At 39.4% G+C, this 17,058-nt stretch overlaps 1 protein-coding gene across 1 annotated transcript in view; it reads left to right on the forward strand.

Moving 5' to 3' along the window:
• The window catches only part of LOC113025299 (ras-specific guanine nucleotide-releasing factor RalGPS1), a 101,285-nt gene extending 96,921 nt beyond the window's left edge, over positions 1-4,364 (forward strand). The window contains exon 21 of the mRNA XM_026172892.2: positions 2,040-4,364. Coding sequence (XP_026028677.1) covers positions 2,040-2,069 — 30 coding nt within the window. The 3' untranslated portion in view covers positions 2,070-4,364. The remainder of the gene's footprint in view (positions 1-2,039) is intronic.
• The last annotated feature ends 12,694 nt before the right edge of the window (positions 4,365-17,058 follow it).

The following is a 17,058-nucleotide window of genomic DNA, read 5'->3' on the forward strand; positions in this document are numbered from 1 at the left end:
CCAGTCAACCTTTAGAGAAGGTTTGCTTAAACCACTAGCATCTGCTAGCTTATTCTTTCAGTCACTACCTAAAGCTCATGACCATAAGTGAAGGTAGGGACATAATAAATAAACAAAACTACAGCTTTGCTAGGGATCAATCAGCTGATTTCAGTTCGTGTGTCAGAGGAGAAAAATAGTGGCGCAGTCTCCATCGTGGATATGGACATTACTTTTATTTTTATTGCACAAAAGGATGAAAGCGCGATGGTAAAGTGGAGACTTTTCAAGGACAGAAACAACTGCATTATACTGTTAACACAATTTTGGAACTTTGCAAGCACCTGCAAAGGAAGCATGCTAACATTAAGCTAGCCAACAATCTAGAGTGATATTAAAGCTGAGTAAATGCTCACTCCAGCCCAGCACCATGATAAAGTGAGCTGCTGCTGAACTTCAACAGGTAACAAACTGATGAGCAGTCAGGCTGCAGGCTCTGTTTCTACCGGTTCAAGTTTCTAAAGTAGAATCACTGTGGCAGTTGCTTTAAAGCAGGAGTGTCAAACTCCAGTCCTCGATGGCCAGCATCCTGCTTGCTTTTGAGATATCCCTGCCCTACCTGCTGCTGATTACCTGGATCAGGTGTGCTTTGCCAATAAGAAGCTACAAGGGCAGGTTAGTTGGAAAACAAGCAGCACAGCAGCCCTCGAGGTCTGGAGTTCAACACCTGTGCTTTAAAGTCTCTTTGTGCTGGTTTCCATCTCTGATTTGTCCTGGTGTGTGGGGGCTGTAGCTTGTAGGTTTATATTGTTAAATAGTAATTATGAGACTGTGTGTTTCAGATCATTTTACAGAGTAAAATGAAAGTAACATAACAAGTAGTATAACCAAAGTCTGTCTTCTGGGTTAATTAAGTAACTTACTGTATTAATTTTAAGAAAAATTGTTCTGTGTAATATGTGCAATGATTAATTTTGAGTAATGACCCCAACACTCATCACAACAAAGAGAAGAAATGCCTCCAACATGCACAAACATTTGACCATGCAGCATGTAATTAATTTTCATGAATCAAAGTGGAGCCAAGAGTGATATCAATAATGTAATTGGAATTGCTAAATTCTTATCAATCCCTAGTCATCATTCTCTTCGCCACAACAGACTGGTACAGGATCTGCCTCACTGAAGTCACAGTCCCAATCTGTGTGTCAATATTCTGCTTCCCTCACTCATGAACAACATCTCAAAGACTCCTCCACTTGGGGCAGCAGCTTGTCCCTAATGAGTACTGTGCACTCCGCCCTTTTCCAGCTGAGGACCATGGCCTCGTTCCTCATTCTTAATCTTTTATAGAATCATCAGACAGATGATGTTGTTTTGTGTTTAGTGAATCAAAAAAAAGGAACTGAAACAGCTATACAAATAGGAATGTGGTGTTTGTTAGTTTCAAAGTGTAAGCAAAAAACACACGTTTGCACATATAGATGCACAGAAATGTTTGTATTCAGTCCTTTAGCTGGTCACCTTCAGCACTTCTGGTCTCCAGCCTGTCACTTACTGTGCATTCCTAGTTTTGCCAAATTATTTAAAAAAAATTATTTTAGTGAGTCAAGGTAAACTGAGGAGCATCTACATATTTGCAGTGCTGTTTCTCTAAACTAACTTGTATTACAGAGTGGTATATGTGATGCATACAGTTATTTAGAGTTGCTATGAAAAGAATGTAAATTCAATGCTTCAATTCAAGTTAGTTAACGTCAGTGCTAGCAACTTTCACAAGTTAGTTGTCGGCCATTAGGATTATCAAGGACTCAGAAAATAGCATCATATGAGACATTTTGGCTATTTTGTGAACCGCATTGTAGAGATGGATCTTCCTTACTGTTGACAGTTGAAAGTGACCAATCACAGGAGAAGACACTAAACATTAAAGGACTGTCTGGGTACACAGTCTAGAAATTCTTCATCATATACCACATTCCCTCTTATTCAACCTACTAGTTGCTTGTTGTAATTTTTTCCATTACTTGTGCTAAATATCTGCTCTGTTCTCTCAACAGATACCTGCAAACCTTATGTCATTTGAATGAGAGCAGCCTTTATTGAGCAGGATATTATCGTGCCAAACTGTTGTTTGAGAATTACAGACTGAATAAGGAATTTGATAATGCTGACATCAGCATTAGAGTCAAGAAGAATATGACACTGTCGAAGAAGCTCTGCGATGCTGGATGTGTGACTGTCGTGCCAGTGCACCTGCTTTGATCTTCACCAGAACAAGTCTTATATGATGTCTATAAAAATCCAATCAATGGAAGACTTTTGTGGGGTTGGATTCGTTCCCTAAGTTTCCATGTTCTCTGTTATTTGTTACGCTGCTATAATGTGTGCATGAACACGTTGGTTTTTGGCCCATGTTGGGCTTATAATTGGGTGAAAAGATGCATCAGTGTATAAATGTGGATGACAGTGTTAGATGACCGTTAGATTTAGTTTAGTCTGAGTGTCATCGTCATAAGGAAGTGGAAGGTGGGAAGTGCACATCCCCACTCATAAACTTTTATTCACCAGAAAAAATGTGACATCATCTCAAGGCCTCGTTATTTTAATGAAGGATCAGTACTGTAGCAAAAATGACAGAAGCTGAGTCTTCATTACCTTCAGCCCTGTGACTTACAGTTTGACTGAATCTAATCCAGAATAGAAGATTTGTACATACAAACGCAGGAATTAACCTTAAAGGTTGTTTTATGATTAAGATGCGATGCTCTTGTGGGGATGAAGCCCTGGATCTGTGTTTACCCCTGCTACCTCAGTTGGTAGTCCTTGTGTAAAATGTGCTTGCAAATGTATGTAACAAGATTTACAAACAATTAATATTTTCTACAGAACAAATGAAAAATAGTAAGATACCATGGAAACAATACTGAACAAAGAGGTGATTCCAGTTAATAAGCAGAAGACAGCCAGCTGTTGTCTACACCAGTATGCTGAGGCAGCTAGTTGAGTAAAATTAAAGTGAATTCCAATGAAATACCAATTTTTCATTAATCAAATGTGTGTAAATACTGTATTTATGTAAAAAAAAGAGTTTATTTTTGACAATTGGCTGTAGAAGGGAAAAGGATATGATGGATTGTTGTTGATTCACCAGCTGCTGTGGGATTCTGCTCTTCAGAGACACTGTTGGTAAGCCCACCGTAAAACTTGGATGGACTCCTGTTCTCCAACTGAAGGACATCAGGATAAAACTCCATTAGCAATGGCATTAATTAATGATCTGCATCAAAATCAAAATATTATGTTGATTTTAAATACTAATTCTGTTTTATTGGATGGGACTTGTTTTTTTGTAAATTTTACCAATAACTGAATCAGTGGTCAGAGGTGGCAAAAGTACAGCCGTGTGAGTCAGCGAAGCTAGCCAGCTAGCTGGCTGGCTTAAATGGGTTTTCAAGTGAGAAGAACCATTTACTTTACTTAGGTAGATGTACAAATACTTTTTAGTAAAAAATACTCCAGTAAAAGTTAAAGTACTGATTCAACTTCTTTACTTGAGTGAAAAAGTACAAGCTCCTAAATATATATCCAAAGTAAGAAAAGTAGGTCTTTGAAGGACCTTTCCAAGCACGACTGTTTTGTGCAAAGCTAAATGAACCTCTTTCTACAGTGATATAATAGTGGTATATGGGAATACCAACTTTTTTGACTTTGCATCCACACCTAAACAGAAAAATTAGTACAGTCAGGAGTTAACTTGAAATTTAGCAGGTGGGGGAACGATAAGATCAGTTGCAGTGACTCAACATGGGGAAAAGAATTACAACTCAATAATTTCTATTGTAAGCTATAGTAGATTTTCTTTGTGTACATGCTGTTATCAGCTAACCTGTGTTGAGCTGCTTCGAGGTTTATTGCTGTTTGTGGATTTGCACAACTGAATTCAACAACATGTAACCCAAGTTTTCATGAGTTATCTTGGCTTTCCGTCCCTTACACATACAGTACACTGTTTATATTGTCTTTACTGAGTGAGTTTAAGCATTGTCAGCTTAAATGCAAATTCATCTCTGCTACACTTGCTGTAACCTAACACTGACCATGAACACCACAGCCAGTGTTCCCCTGTGAAAAACAGTGTTTCATCACAGTACAACAAGCTAACCTGTTTATCCTGCATTAAACTGCCAAGTATTTCAATAACACAAAATTAGTATACTTAGTTTGTTTTGCAGGACATTTCACAATATGAAAAACATAACTTCATATCATATACAGGTACAATTTAAATTAAAATGAGGACATACGTTTGCTTTAAATTCCCAGCTTATCAAATGTCACTGAGTAGTCCTCTTCTTTAAATAAATAAATCCTGTTTAAATCCTGTCTGTCTTACATTTGTGTTCATCTTTGAGTGAAGTTTTTGTTCTCCCTGCTAAATACAGCTACTGAGCCATTTGCACACAGACTCACTGTGTAACAAACTGCACACAAACAGTTTGTGTGGTTGGTGATATTGTTAACGTGATATGACACGTTAGAAACATCGCATTTTAAATCACCTGCCTGTTGTTGTTTTTTTTAAGATATACATTTGGCATACTTTTTTTTCCCTCTTTCCTCCCTTTGTATGTGATAAGCAACGATGTTGATATCCCAATAGAATTGTTGATTGATTGATTGCTTGATGTGCGAAGGTGTGTAGTGATGTAAAATAATATCTTACCTCAAATGCGTTACCTCAAAAGTAACAAAGTATATTTGTGTTAAATATTTGTAGAGAGTATAAGTAAAAAGTTGTCAGAAAAATACTCAAGTAGAGTGCAGATACCTGAAAATTATTCTTTAGTGCAATTCTTTCACTTCTGTTAGTAATATGGGAATGACAGAGTTAAAAGAGTTTACCTTTCTTTAAGTCTGCTTAACCAGTGAGCCAAATGAAGTTATGTCAAGCTTCTTCATTATCAGTTTATTAAAGTCTCCTGTGATTATAAGTTCCGCATTATAGCCCATAAAGTGATATGGCAGGTAAAAGACTCCAAGTAAGTTTGCTTGGAAATGTCTTTGACCTTATTGAAGCAACAACATCCTAATCCTAACAATAAAGCATCATTAGGATTTGGCTAAACTAGATTGTATCATGTGCAGGTAGAGCACATGATAGAGCAGGTCACCTACTGATCAGAAGGTTGGTGGTTCGATCCACCAACCCTCCTCCAGTCTGCATTTCAAGTATCCTTGGGCTAGATGCTAACCACAAGTTGCTCTCCAGTGCATCCATGTCCATGGGAGTATGAATGTGTGTGAATGCTTGTGAGAATGGGTGGTACTGGGTGAATGTGGCATGTTGTATACAGCGCTTTGAGTACTCCAGGACAGTAAAAAAAAAGTGCTATATAAGAATCAGTCCATTTACCATTTGCATGTGCAACTACATTAGAAGGTGAAATTATTGGTATGACTAGAATGACAACACTACAAAACAGAGTGAAAAGTAATCATAGAGAGAGAGAGAGAGATCAGCCATGATATATTTTTAAAAAGGGATAACACCTTTTTAAGCCATCTCTTCTAGAAAAAATGAATAATACATAAATAAGAACAGAAGTAATTTAGTAACAAAAAATCCATATGGTAGGAAATCTGAACGCTGGAATCATCCTATTGGCATCCGTTTGTCTCGTGAGACGATGGTGTAGTGCTATGAGTTGGATGTGGACATCCTAGAGTGGCTGTGGAGTCCCACTCTGGAGGGACAGTCTCTTGTACACTGGCTGCAAACAAAGGTGAAGGTGAAAGATGGCGCTGTAGCAGTGTATGAGCTTGCTGTCCTCTTGGGTCTCCTGTCAGCCAGCTTGGTATTTCTGGTGTTCTCTACCCTCTCAACTCCCGCCTTGATAGTACTATAGCTCTTCAGGCCTCTCGATAATCTGCTAGCTTTCCCAGGTAGGTGTAGGTTGATATCTGTGAGCTTCATGTCACATTTGCAGACACCTTTGAAGCGGAGTTTGGATTGGCCGACAGGGTGTGAGTCTTCGCACCGTACATTCAGTGTCAACGTACATTCACCGTACAGATTGTCCTTGGAGATGCGACCCGCGTGTGTGGAGCATATGGCCCAACCATCTAAGTTGTCTCTAATTGAGCAGTGCAGGAAGGCTTACTACTGACTTGCTGTACTACTTTGGTGTTTGGTACTGTGTCCTGCCACTCGATGCACAGAACACATCTAAGACAAAGAAGGTGGAAGGTGTTCAGCCTTCTCTTCTAGTTGGCATTAATGGTCCAGTACTCACTGCCGGAGAGTAGTGTGTCAAGTACACAAGCTTGATAGATGATCTGATATCGTGCCCGGTGTTCTCAGTCAGCTCGCCACTGAGCAAAGTCTTGGGGCATAGACAGAAGGTTAATGGTGCCTGATGATACTGGAACACAGAGAATGAGGATTTGCTCTGTTCCACCGGTTTGTGTTTCAATGGCTGCAGTAAGCTAGATTTTCACAGCAAAGTTGAAACCATGCTGTCTGGGGACATCCTGTGACAGACCCTGGCAGAAGAAGGTCTAATTGGACTCTCTGATGTCAGCTAAGCATGTCTCCTGTAAGCAAGCCATGTAAGCATTTAGTCTTGCAGATGCTTGTCAATGATTATAGTTTTGCAAGCATTATTGATCTGCTGGAGATTGTTGGTGAGTCCAGGCCACATGGCCCGCACTTTCCTGCTTGTGAAGAGCTGAAGTTTTCACATTCTTAATTCTATTGTTTTTTCCTAGTGCAACATTACAGCTTCCTTGTCATGGTCAATGACCTCTAAGCCTAACGCACCCAGGGGAGCAGGCAAGCTGTGGCGAGACGATACCTAGCTTGTGGCAGGTGGCAGCTGTCCAGTGAGAAACAATGGTCTCTCCCACCATCGGAAATGGTCCCATGCACTCCTTTCCTATGCCAATCAGACTAAGCTTTTTACTGATAACTGCCACTTCCCCCTTGTTTTACCATTGTCGCAAGACAACAGTGTGCTCTCCAGGGCACTATGAGCCTGAGTGAGATATATGGAGACCTTGAGCTGCCTTGACTTCAAGGTCCTTCCCTTGGCATTGCCATTGGCAGGATCAAAGGGAAATGTTAGACGAATACAGTTTAGTACAATCAGTTGCTGGAGAGTGACAGTGAATAGACATAGGCAAAACATACTTTCCATGAATTATACACACCCTGTTTGTATCATCATCAGTCATTAGAGTCATTTTTAGCCATTTGAAGTTGCTGAATGTTGTTGAATTTTTTGTTGCACCTAATTGCCACTTCGGCCCCCTTCCTTCCGCTTAGCGTACAGCCTCAGGGTGCTGGATTTGGGGTGAAACCCTCCATGCATGGTAAGGAGCTTTCTTGTCTTTATGTCAGTGGCTTCTATCTCCTCCTTTGGCCAGCCTATTACCCCAGCAGGGTACCTGATCACGGGCAGGGCGTACGTGTTGATGGCCCGGATCTTGTTCTTACCATTCAGCTGACTCCTCAGGACTTGCCTGACCCTCTGCAGGTACTTGGTGGTTGCAGCTTTTCTAGCGGCCTCTTCATGGTTCCCATTCGCCTGTGGGATCCCCAAGTACTTGTAACTGTCCTCTATGTCTGCAATGTTGCCTTCTGGTAGTTCAATCCCCTCAGTTCTGACTACCTTCCCTCTCTTTGTTACCATCCGACTACACTTCTCCAGTCCGAACGACATTCCAATGTCATTGCTGTATAGCCTGGTAGTGTGGATCAGTGAATCGATGTCTCGTTCACTCTTGGCATACAGCTTGATGTCATCCATGTACAGGAGGTGGCTGACAACTGCTCCGTTCTGTAGTCGGTATCCGTAGCCAGTCTTGTTAATGATCTCACTCATATGTATCTTCATATGTATATATATATATATATATATATACTGTTTTTTGCATAATCCATCATACAAAATGTAATCAAATGGAAAAGTCTCTTTTTAAAACTTGTTTTATTAGTTTTAATCTTTTAACTTTATGCATCAAGCAAAAATGTAATTATGTGCAACATTCTCTGACTGGAAGAAATTTGTTTAATATTTAAACCTATTTTCTGCACATTCCAGAACATAAAATAAAATAAAAATTTGTGTTTACACTCACTCTTTCAAATAGATGCAAGTAAAACACAGCAGAAAATAAATAACATCAAAGACTAGCGGTCCTTTGGCTCTATTTTCACCTGTAAAGCAGGAGTGTGGTAGGCGGAGGTTTACCCTGGTGCAGGTGTGCTGCGGTCAGTTGAAGAATCTGCGAGTTTCTCTGTGAATTTCCCATTACGTTGTAGCGCACTCGTGCTTGCTTGGAAGTTTAGGGGGTTTTTCTCGCTGTAAAAAGAAGTTTTCTTCCCACGCACAACGGACACTAATGTTTTTTTTCACTTTTTATGGAATCAAACTTAAAGTAAGGTCAGTACTTCCACGCTTTAAACGCTGCACACTCATACTCTCTCTGCACTCGATATATTATCCGTTGTTGATCTGCACACAGCTGTTGTCACAAACGTGGCACTTGCTTACGTCACTGTCATGAGACATTCTTGCAAAAAAATCACGGTTTTAGTAACGCAGTAACGCAGCGTTCATACGGGAAAGTAATGTAATCTAATTACCGTTTTTGCAAAGGTAATCCCTTACTTTACTCGTTACTTGAAAAAGTAATCAGATTACAGTAACGCGTTACAAGTAACGCGTTACTGCCCATCTCTGATCCTTAGCATAACCATGTATAATATCCACAAAACTTAAAAAGAGGTTATACACACACAATACGATAATATTATGTTGAAGCACAGCATGTATCACTCCGCCAGGCTCCTGCCTACGATAGCCGTAATGCTCTTGACAATCCATCAAGCGGTGCGGGTTCATAGCTTAGCGGAGTCATACTAAAACAGACAGATTTTAGTATTGAGACTTGTAGTTGAAATTTAGGGATTGTATTGAATTCTATGAATTTCCACTTAGCTTTCAAATTAAGGTTACACCATTGCAGCAGGGGGATGACCTGAGATGCATAATAGTAATATTGTAAACATGGGAGCATTGCCCCACCTTTTGCCTTGCTTAACTGTAAAATACTAAATTTAATTCTTGTTTTTTTTTCCCTGCCAAATAAAGAGTGAAATCCATTTGTCCCATTCCCCAAACTGTGTTTGACTTACTTCAACAGGCAAAGTTCTAAATAAATTGAGGAGTCTTGGGAGTATGTTCATTTTCACTGCTGTTATCCTTGAATTTAAATTTAAGAAAGGCACCAGATTCCACCTATCTAAATCAGATTTCATGGCCTGTCACAAGGGACCATAATTTACTTGTGATAGATTAGAAGTATTCTTAGTTAGAATTATTCCCAAGTATTTATGTGTTTCAGCTTCATATTCAGATATATGATATCTCGATAAATCGAGCAGATATTTGAATTTTACACAGCTACATTCTCGCCTGAAAATATCTTAAAAGTTTATTTTGTGACCCAGAAAGAGTAATAAGAGTAATCTTAAAACTAAGTAACTGCCACCATTGTTGGAAACTGGAATTGGCTGGGCCACACTATGAAATCTGGGATAGGTTGGGCCACTAAGGATACACTCAACACATCCTTTAAATCTGGGGAAAAGGAGGACGCATTTGTCTGCCGCAATTGGAGGAGTCTTCCCATTTTTTGATAGCCTTCGTCGCGCCGCTGTGACGTAATTTGCCTACAGATGCAGTTTTAGGAGGATGCAGCCTCTGAATTTGGACACAGCTGATGTATGTCTGAATGATAGCACAGTAACACAACACACAACGCAACCTTGGCTGTGAATAAAGAGCAGATAGTTCATAGCTCAGACTTTTAGCAAGGTCAAAACAAAGATCAAGCAATCAAGCAGTTACAGATATGGCCAGTGGTGACTTTATTGTAAACAAGCAGCCGACATGATCAGTTAGTGATGAGATTTGAGAGCACTGATGTGACTGAAGAGTTGGTGAAAAAAAGAAACATAGTCCAAATTCCTATAAACTCTTCCTTTGACAAATGGAGCAATCAGGTCAGACATTCCAAAGGAAAGCATTCCACAAGAATTATGTGCCAGGTTGTTTTAGTGGGAGGTTTGCCATTTATCCAAGAGATAACAATGTTTTTTTTCTTGCAGTATGTGCAAGGATATCATAAAGTCTATTCAACCTCGCATTAGCAAGATTTTTCACACTCAGATGTCCCAAAAGCAGAGATACAGCATCCGTTTTCAAAGACACGCCAAGTTTTTTTTTCTATATTCTGCAAGATGTGTATCTAATAGGACTGGCTTTTCTGGCAAACAGAGTGTGTGTAGGTTCCTACTGAAGTCTCAAACTTCAGACATAAAGGTAAAAGTTGGTGGTTCCTCTGGTGCCTTTCATTGGGGAGATTTGCACATGATGCAGGATTTTAAATAGCAACGATCTTAAGAAAGACATAGATACACACATAGATTTTTTTTTTTGTTTGTATGGTGCCAAAGTACATTACATTCCTCTTCACTGATGTTTAAATCAACTTCTTTTTCCCAGACTTGGCTTTTTGAGACCTTTTTGACGTTTTCAGACTCCTCCAGGCCCAGTTATACAAAAGGAGGGTCATTTTTGATCCATTCTGTTATAAAACTGAGATGGTTGCCAGACCTCCATTTGAACTACGAAGTTGAAGTTTTGATATCTTTAACCTTGCTTTTCTTTTGTTCCACATAAAGTCACTTAACAAACTATTAAGTAATTTTTGAGCCTTGTTTGATATAAGTGAAAGAATTATTTGGAGGGGGTATAGCAATCTTAGCATGTCACTCATCTTAGTTATTGATATTTCTTAAATCTAGTGATTAGAATTTCTGAAATGTATAAAAGGACATCTTCGTGTTGAGCAGAGAAGTTGAAAGCTGCTTGATCTTAGGCCATTAGTGATGATGAAAGGGTAGTGTACAAGAGTTTTTATATATATGTCTCCCAGACAAAATGTATGCAAAACATAATACAGCCAGGTGACACGATCAAAGGCCTTTTCTGCGTCTAATGAAATGATCATACCACATGATGCTGGAACCCTTATTAAAAAATTGAATTAACAGCTCAAGCCATCAGGCCCTGGTGATTTACCATGGTGATAATAAAATTGCCTAAAAGTATTGTTAATATTTATGTTAATTTAATGTCTATCACCATACTGATCTGTCTGTGGACCTCTGTGCACAGAAAAACAAGCAACAGTCACACAAAGTCGCTTGTCAGAGCACCATGAATGCAAGGTACCCCTACCTAAAAAGTGAAGACAGTCTTCAGTCAACTGAACTCCTCTTCCTGCTGTTTAGATGTCCTGCCAACAAGTTCAAGTTCAAGTTCAAGGTTCTTTATTTGTCACATGCATAGTTATACAAGTATAATACACAGTGAAATGTAGCCTGACACGCTCCTCGACATATGCAAAAATTGGGGGGGGGGGGGGGGGGTGTAGAGGAAGAACATGATATATATATATATATATATATATATATATATATATATATATATATATATATATATATATATATATATATATATATATATATATATGTGTGTGTGTGTGTGTGTGTGTGTGTATGTAGTATATACATTGGGTGAATGTGCAGTAGTAGCAGCAGGCAGGTGAATTCTGTACATTAATATGAATATGAATAGACATCTGACTATTTTACAGGATAGACAATATAAACATATTTAAAATTAAAGGAATTGAAATGTACATTGTGCCTTGGTTTAGTGTCTGGAAGAGTCCTGTCTCAGTCAATTATAGATGATGTGAGAGGGCAGGTGTGTGTGTTTAGGGCACGGATGGCTTGGGGATAGAAGCTCCTCTTGAGTCTCTCTGTCCTTGCCCGGAAGATGCGGAACCTTCTACCAGATTGCAGAAGTTGGAACAGTTTGTTGCCAGGATGGGACGGGTCCTTCAGTATCTGCGCTGCTCTAGTCCGGCATCTCCTGGTGTAGGTGTCCTGAAGCGGGGGGAGAGCAATCCTGCAGCAGCGTTCTGCTGTACGGATCACTCTCTGGAGAGCTTTTTGGTCCTTCACACAGCTGTTCCCACGTTTTTTTAAAAAGGTCTCAAAGACTTTGGAGTCAGACTTGTTACAGATTGTCAACTTTTCTTTAATGTCAGGTGTGTTTCCAGAATCACTAAAAATTGCTGTAATAAAACCTATACTGAAAAAGGACAATCTTGACAAGACACAAATTAACAACTACAGGCCGATCTCAAATCTCCCATTTTTAAGTAAGATCATTGAAAAAGCAGTTTCTCAACAGCTCAATTACTTCTTAAAACAGAATAACTGCTATGATGCCTTCCAGTCAGGTTTTAGACAGAACCACAGCACTGAAACCGCTTTGACCAAAGTGTTCAATGACATATGTCTGAATACAGACAGTGGAAAAATGTCAGTCTTCGTTTTACTGGATCTCAGTGCAGCATTTGATACAGTTGACCACAACATATTACTCAAACGACTGGAGAACTGGGCAGGTCTTTCAGGAACTGTACTAAACTGGTTCAAAACATACTTAGAAAACAGGAAATACTTTGTATCAATAGGTAACTTCACATCTGAGCACACAAGTATCACATGTGGAGTTCCCCAAGGTTCCATCTTGGGACCCCTTCTGTTTAACATTTACATGCTCCCACTGGCACAGATTATAAAAAACAACAAAATAAACTATCATAGCTATGCAGATGACACACAAATATATATCACAATGTCACCAGGAGACCAAGGCCCTGTACAAGCTCTTGGTAAATGCATCGAGGAAATTAATGACTGGTTGTGCCACAATTTTCTCCAGCTAAACAAAAACAAAACTGAGGTAATAGTCTTTGGCGCCAAAGAAAAACGATTACAGGTCACCAGAGAACTTCAATCTATACACCTAAAAACCACAAACCAGGCGAGAAATTTGGGTGTAGTGATGGATGCAGACCTAAACTTAGAAAAACACATTAAGACAATAACAAAATCGGCTTACTATCACCTCAAGAATATTTCAAGGATAAAAGATCTGATGTCTCAACAGGACCTGGAAAAACTAGTCCATGCATTCATCTTTAGTAGGCTTGACTACTGTAACAGCATCTTTACAGGTCTACCTAAAAAATCAGTCAGACAACTACAGCTCATTCAGAACTCTGCTGCTCGAGTCCTCCTGACCCAGTATGAACCTTTCAGATCCCTCAGGTCATCTGGATCCGGTCTTTTATCAGTTCCCTAAGTCAGAACCAGACACGGAGAAGCTGCATTCAGCTTTTATGCTCCTTATATCTGGAACAAACTCCCAGAAAGCCTCAGATCAGCTGAAACACTCAGTTTATTTAAATCCAGGTTGAAGACACCTATTCTCAGCTGCATTTGAATAAAGCACCAAATCCACACTTTTAAGCTTAAATTTCAAAACTTACATTTAACTACGGATTTAATCTGTTTTGATTTTATAGACTGTTTTGTTTGTTTGTTTGTTAATTAGTTGGTTTGTTTGTTTGCTTGTTTTAATCAATTTTAAATCATGCTTTTTATTTGTTTTTGTTTCTAATGTCTCTGTAAAGCACTTTGAATCACCTTGTTGTTGAATTGTGCTATACAAATAAACTTGCCTTTCCTTCACTGAAAAGCTCCTGCAGGGATCTGACTGTATAATTGGGAATGTGGGTGTCAGCCCATTTTTGATGATGTTCACCTATGAGATGAATAGAATTGAACTTTCACTGGGTAGCCGCTGATCAGGTATTTAAGCCTTGATCTTTATGCAGTTAATTGCCAAACCATCCCCTAAGATGGCTGGGTAGAGATCACCTTCATCTTAGGAGGGAATCACAATTCCAGTTTCACCATTCAAGCCCCCTTCCTGGTCAGTCAGCTGTCACTGCAACAGCACCTACTAGCAGCTAATGTGCTTGAAGCGATTATCAAGAGACAAGAACTCTCAGGTGATGCCATTCCCACAGCTGTTAGCCTCCGATGCGATGTCTTTGGAATGGTGAACAAGTGATTCCCATGGTCAGTTTCATCCAGGTACCACCAAGAAAATACTGTGACACAGCTACAGTAAGAGTGGGAGTGCTGTCATTCCAGGTTTGGTACAGACTACTGTTTTTGTGTGAACCTGTGGAGCAGGACGATGTCCGAGGACAGCTGAGTTTGAGGGAAGACCTTCTGGAGTTCGATAACCCTCACCACCCCTATATCATGGTACTAATCTCTAAGCACTTAAAACATGAGATCATGCTACCAAAGAGAAAAATTTTTGGTACAGTTTAGCAGGTCACCAAGGTGACTGAGATTGGACATGCCAGAGACACAGAAAACTGTGTCTCTGGCATGAGAGAACAGTTAATCTTTTTAGATTAGCTTTTTTCCAGTAAACCCCAAACAGAACTCTTGCTTTTCCACCAGCTGACATTAGCCATCTGATCCCCGAAAAGCAACAAGTGGTGGAAGAAATGTTCTGTGAAGAGGCCGTGTTTCAGCCCTGTAAATAGAAATCAGACTTAAGGATGATGTGCCGGTCGATAGGGAGGTAAAAGAACAAATTCCAGAGTTATTGGTAAAAAGATGGTTTGTTAAATCTTAGTCACCCTATGGTGCTCCAGTCGTGTGTGAGGAAAAAGGATGGCTCCATACGCCAAGAGCTTTATTATAAGCTCTTGAATAACAAAACAGTGCCAGACCAACCCCAGTCTCTGAGATTTTTAGCGCCGAATACAATAACCTCAGTTTTATTTGAATTAAGAGGCAGGAAATTAAAGCCTGTAGTTTAACTGATTGGTGTGTATTATCTGGCTCCATGGATCGATGTTGGGTATTATCTGCATAGCAGTGAAAATTTATGTTATGCGTAATAAATGGTAAATGGCCTGTATTTGTATAGCGCTTTTCTAGTCCTTAAGAACCCCAAAGCGCTTTACACTACATTCAGTCATTCACACACTGGTGATGGCAAGCTACATTGTAGCCACAGCTGCCCTGGGGCGCACTGACAGAGGCAAGGCTGCCGGACACTGGCGCCACCGGGCCCTCTGACCACCACCAGGCAAACATGGGGTTAGTATCTTGCCCAAGGATATTTGGCATGCAGCCAGGAGGCAGCCTGGGATCGAACCACCGACCTTCTGATTAGTGGCTGATCTGCTCTGCCACCTGAGCTACAGCCACCCAGAACCAGGCTCTCACTGACTCACTGGAGGGATCCAGCTGGTTTTCCATACTGGACCAGGGAAAAGCCTACCACCAATGTTTCATAGCAGAAGGATCAATGTACCTGACAGCTTTCACAACTCCTTGGGAGCTATATTAGATGGGCAGGATGCCATTTGCATTATCAAATGTACCAGCTGCATTTCAAAGGTGCATGAAAGGAACACGGAGAGTGGAATATGTAAGTTAATGTAAAAACTTATCATTTAATTTAACATCTGATATTTAATGACAATAAAATGTTTCTTATTCAGAACATGTAACATCAGCAAGCAACAAATAAACAGCAGCCAAAGTTGTTTGTCCTACATCAGTCCCCTTAGCTAAGACCATTCACTTGACTTGGGAGGGATAAGAAAATAGTGCGATCTACTGATGTCCCCTCGTGAGATTTTAAACACTTTTCCCTTTAATATATTGCAACCACAACATTTGTTTAAAACATTTTAGTTACTCATATTTAGGGCAATACCCCCTAATGTTAGCAAGAAAAACAAAACAAAAACAAAGGTTAAACTGGTATATTAAAATATGTCTTTATTAACTGACAAAAATAATGCCATATCATAAATATCGGAAGTAAATGACGACTATCTCGGAGCTGTAAAGAGACTGTTTTTTATTTGTTTGTTTCGTCTTCTTTTTTCTTTTTCTTTTTTTTTTTTAATAAATGGGTCTAACAGGACACTAATAAAATATTATATAATGCTGTAGACTGAATCTTATGGGAGGGTATTGTTGACTCCTCATTCCAACTAAGCAACTGATTATTTGCTACTGATTTTGGGGGTATTGCCACTTCCCATTGTACTTCGCTCCAGTAAACATTTTGCAATCCACAATCCACATTTGCTAACTAATACCAATCAGCTGATACAAATGTAATGTCAATAGATGATGATATTGATTGATTTGTCCTAAACCATGTTGGTTATCCGTCACTTGAAACAACCAAGTTGTATTTGTCTATAAATTCCTCCACTACTATACCATTTCTATCCTTCTTCTTGCTTCCCAACAGCTCATTATGTGCATTTAGGTCTTCAACCCACATTAGAGGGACACCGATTTTATCTGTAATTTCTACGAAATAGTCTTCCTCTAATGTAATGCAGAAATTATATGTACTTACAACAGTAAATTTTCCCCTGTCTGTCCACACTTCTGTTATTATGCACTCAATTATTGCATTCATTTCTAGTCCTTTTCTAATAAAGGTTTTACAGGTTCCAGCACCAAAAGGTTATCTCCTTATTTTTCCTCTCAAATTTGGATCTTGGAATCACAAAACCTAGCCTTGGTTTAAACCAACTTTCTTGTAATATTAACAATGCAAGTAATATTAGGCTTTTAATTATGACCACTTAGAAAATGTTTGAATTCCTATTCATTTGCCATGAGGCTCCTAGCATTCCACTGCATAACAAACAGCAGTATGCAAATGCTACTAGTTGCCATGATCATAACCTCTTTAGAACAAGTCCTCTGTGTCTGTGTCATCCCATCCTAAGTGCTGACTTTGTTTTGTTCTTTGTGCTTCACTGTCCTGAGGATAGGTAATTTGACATATTTCTTCCAAATTAATTTCCTTGAATCCTAGCAGCCTAGCTGCCACATATCCATAACTCAGACACTTGAAACATCTCACTGGAGGGCTCTACCCCATCAAAGTGTAACTAATTCATCCCACATTATTTTCCTTAGTAGCATATCCTTCATTAGAGGTGATGAGTACTGGGGTAGACCTTATACCATTCCTTGCTATCCTATGGAAGCTTGTTTCCACCACTAAAAATAAATAAATG

Source organism: Astatotilapia calliptera, chromosome 7 (assembly GCF_964374335.1).
Source record: "Astatotilapia calliptera chromosome 7, fAstCal68.1, whole genome shotgun sequence".
NCBI classification, from domain to species: domain Eukaryota; kingdom Metazoa; phylum Chordata; class Actinopteri; order Cichliformes; family Cichlidae; genus Astatotilapia; species Astatotilapia calliptera.